The sequence below is a fragment of the Hibiscus syriacus genome, unplaced genomic scaffold, assembly GCF_006381635.1.
Source record: "Hibiscus syriacus cultivar Baekdansim isolate YM2019G1 unplaced genomic scaffold, ASM638163v2 tig00110469_pilon, whole genome shotgun sequence".
Lineage (NCBI taxonomy): Eukaryota > Viridiplantae > Streptophyta > Magnoliopsida > Malvales > Malvaceae > Hibiscus > Hibiscus syriacus.
The window spans coordinates 519,321-523,120 of record NW_024062751.1 but is presented as its reverse complement, the minus strand read 5'-3'; the positions used below and the strand labels follow the sequence as shown (position 1 = coordinate 523,120).

At 37.2% G+C, this 3,800-nt stretch overlaps 1 protein-coding gene across 1 annotated transcript; it reads left to right on the top strand.

Moving 5' to 3' along the window:
• Positions 1 to 2,294: 2,294 nt before the first annotated feature.
• On the top strand, positions 2,295 to 3,060 carry LOC120127526 (probable disease resistance protein At5g45440). The gene has a single exon (XM_039145409.1). The coding sequence runs from the start codon at positions 2,527 to 2,529 to the stop codon at positions 3,058 to 3,060; it is 534 nt and encodes a 177-aa protein (XP_039001340.1). The 5' UTR covers positions 2,295 to 2,526.
• The last annotated feature ends 740 nt before the right edge of the window (positions 3,061 to 3,800 follow it).

Here is a 3,800-nt window from a genome sequence, read left to right as displayed (position 1 = left end):
AATTTCCCCCAATGTACTTAGATTTTGTAGCCAATGACCATACATCAAGCTACAAAATTTGCACGTGCAGCCTCGACCTTCTTGAACATCTCAACCGTAATTGTAATGGCAGGCTGGCCCCCAACATCACAAGAACATTTTTCTTGAAACTAACATCACAAGAACGTAAATGGGAAAAAAGGGGATAGGGTGGACAATATAAACAACGTGACACGCTCATCTCGCTCGTATCCCCATAACTTAGATAATAGTTACAAGAGCAACCTCTCCGATGATTCTTTAGATTAAAGACTCTATGATAAATTTATTAGTTAGTCAAATGTATTCGTTTTAAACTATATGAGATGAGATTATATATATTATAGACAAGAAAAATTTTATCTACATTTGTTTTCTTTAGCCACTGATATTTGATATATTAATCGATTATTCTAGATTGAATTTTGTAGAGGTCCATTATGGAAACAACCCTCTCAACCCAATTTGTTATATTCACAAACGTCAAAATTTGAACTTTTGACCTTGCTTAAGGGATCTAGTGTCTCACCCCGTAAGATCAACTAGTTGGTGATATTTATCTACATTAGACGAGATAAAACTTAGAATTATGGATGGATACAGGACCCAAACCCAGGGATTTCTAATCCGATACGATCGGGTCCTTTTTTAAAAAAAAATCGGATTCAAGTTCAGATCGGGTCGGGTAAGGTTTTTAGAGTTGAAGTTCGGGTCGAGTCGAGTTCGGATTTAGGATGAAAATACCAGAACCGACCCAAAAATAATATAATTTTATCTTATATATTTAGGGATAATTGCAAGAATAACCATATTTATGTTATTTTTTTCAATTAGATCCTTATTTATTGAATACAATTAATATTTTTTTATAAATATATGTATTTGGGTTGGGTCGGTTCAGGTTTGGGTTTTATTTAAAAAACTCGGGTCGATTTCGGGTTGGATTAAGTCATTCTAAACTAGAGTCGGATTGAGTTCGGGTGAAGAAGGTCTATTTTTGAGTCAGATTAGGTTAACCGAAAATTCGAATAGAACCGACCCATGCGCATCTTTACTTAGAATAATACTTAGTTACTTCCCAAACAAGAGCCATGAAAAACTTCCTTTTAGTGTATTGTAGAGTACTAAAACATTTCTAATTCAAACAAAGATCGAAGTTCATTCTCTCTTCATTTAAGTATTGTAACTCTCTATAGATATTTTTACCACTGACTCCGAGAATTTTATGTCTTCCACTATGTTGTTATAACGTTGAGATGCTTACGTTGTGTTATCAAAATGTTAAGATGTATTCTGGTTAAGAGTGTTGAGCTATCTCTGTTACATTTTAAGAAAAATAATATCATAATCGTCTCATCAACTAATCAGACACGTTAAAACATCTTCGTTACGGATAAATAACATTGAAGTACTTCCATCACTTTTTATAGAAGCATTAATAATGGTATTAATGTTTTTTTATTATATTTTTGGTCACCAGGAGTCGATTATGGGACAACCAATTCATCTGAGGTAAGCCCAATTTACCTTTGAGCGTGTAAAAGTTTTTCATGCACTAAAGAACCCTGGGTTTTGCATAAACAACAGTAGGGAAGCTTTGCTGAAGCCATATGGCCCAAGGCTTCTGCTAGGTAATTTAATTTTCTTATTCAGGGATGTTGGACTTGGATCGAGTCTGATTCATCGCGATTCCTGGGGCAGAGGCCTAAAAGAAAATATATGTATCTATTTAAACATATAATACTTAAATCGATAAAAAAAAATCCATTCTTAGTTGTTATGCAACTACTGGGCCATTAGCCAATTTTTATTATCTTTTTCATTAGAGCTCTTAAACGCCTCGACTTAAATCATTGACCATAAAAGTCATTGAGTACTAAAATAGTATCCCCACCAACCTCTTATTACTAATTAAACCTATATCTATAAGTTTTGTTTAGTATATTATAATCACAAGTGTCTCATCCTTTTTAGCATATGCAAAGGATCTCTTCTCCATTTATTCACAAGCAGAGCAGTAGTATCATTCAACATCTTCAAAAGGATTACGAGGAAGATGGGCACGACGACTGAAGTCCAAACTTCAAGCTCCAAAAATGGCTCTAACGCTAACCAGATATGGACTCTGTACGACCAGTACCAAGCGGGATTGTCTTCTCAATCCCAAGAGAAGAGCAGCAAGGGGAAATCCGCCCGTAAACAAGACAAGAAGCAAGATGGACCCGCCGCAGAAGCAGCACCGTTAGCAGCGGCTGCAGATCCCAACGGGGATGCTAATCAAAACGATTCCAGCGTGCCACTGAAGAAGAGAAAAGAAAAGGAATACGAAGCTCCACGCGCCGTGCGTGGTTTTAAAAAAGACGAGATGTCTCTCGAAATAATGCTTCTCCAAGACGAGGGGGCTGGCTCCTTAAAGACGATCGGAGTCGTAGGGCAGCGCGGAGTCGGAAAAACAACCCTTTGCAGGACGATTCTAAAAACGAGAGGGTGAAGGCTAGCTACAGTAAAATGTTCTGGATAACCTTGTCGGAAGTGCCCGGGGTACAGACAACCGGAGTTGAAGATACGGAGGAAACCGTCGAGCTCGTATCCGACGTGGACGGCGTTTCTTCACTGCTGGATGTTCATAACCAGAAACTAAAGGAGGAAAAGTGTTTAATCGTGTTTGATGATGTTGGGGACGCAGAGGGGGACAACTACTACAAAAAGCTCAAGGATTGCTTCAAAGGAATTCCAAACGAGAACGGGAGAGCAGTTATCGTGACGTGTAGATCTGAGGAAGCGGCGAAGAAACTGTTGGGGGACGAGAATTTGCACCGTCTTCAGCCCCTGAACGATCCGGACAGCTGCTGGTGGATATATAACGAGGCGGTGAGAGATAAAGAGGTAGCGGAAGATGAAACGGTTTCGAAAGAGGTGAAGGAGGAGCTGATGAAGAGGTGTGGAGGTCTGCCATGGGTTGCACGGATGATGGGTAAAATCAAGGCTCAACAGCTATCCGACGACAAAAACAAAGCTAATCAGAATAACAACACTGCCTAATATGACAAACGAGTATAATTTCGCATCGCACCTTATTTAATTGTGATGAATAAAATTTTAGTGATCTTACGAAAATTGTTCTCAACTTGACGTTAGATCAGTTTATTACTATATCTTTTTTTTATCTTGTTGTATATTAGAATAGAGTTTTATTGTTATCGTAATATAATTTTAGTGGATAGTGAACGAGTGTGAATTTAAAAGTTGGTACCCGTCACGGGTAGTGGGTGGGGATAAATTAGAGATCTTACCCGTCACACATCTGTCTACTCGCCCATTAAATACCTATTAAATTTTGAACCATTATAATTTAGGTATAATTTTATGTTTATGTATGCTAAAGAACAAAAATATTATGTGTTTGTCATTTATGTTTCTAGGTTTTAATTATGTCTTTTATTATGATGTTTTATGTACTTTAAGATCTATATTAATACTTAACTCGGATAATCTTTGATTTATTTTATTATGGACGTGTTTGTTTTATATTTGTTGCTTATGTATAACTTAAGATTGTTATCAAACGGATTTAACGGATACGTCTCCAGTTAGATAGTGGGTGTGGGGATGGATTTAAGAATGTATTTGTTTGGGCGGGTGTAAATTTAAAAAAAATTTACCCATCATGGTAGATGATGAATTTAAAAATATTAAGTGGGTATGAGAATAAGAGAGAGAATATCCGCACTCGACCCGTCCGTTTGCCATCCCTTACTCTACCTCCTTGACATTTCCATTGT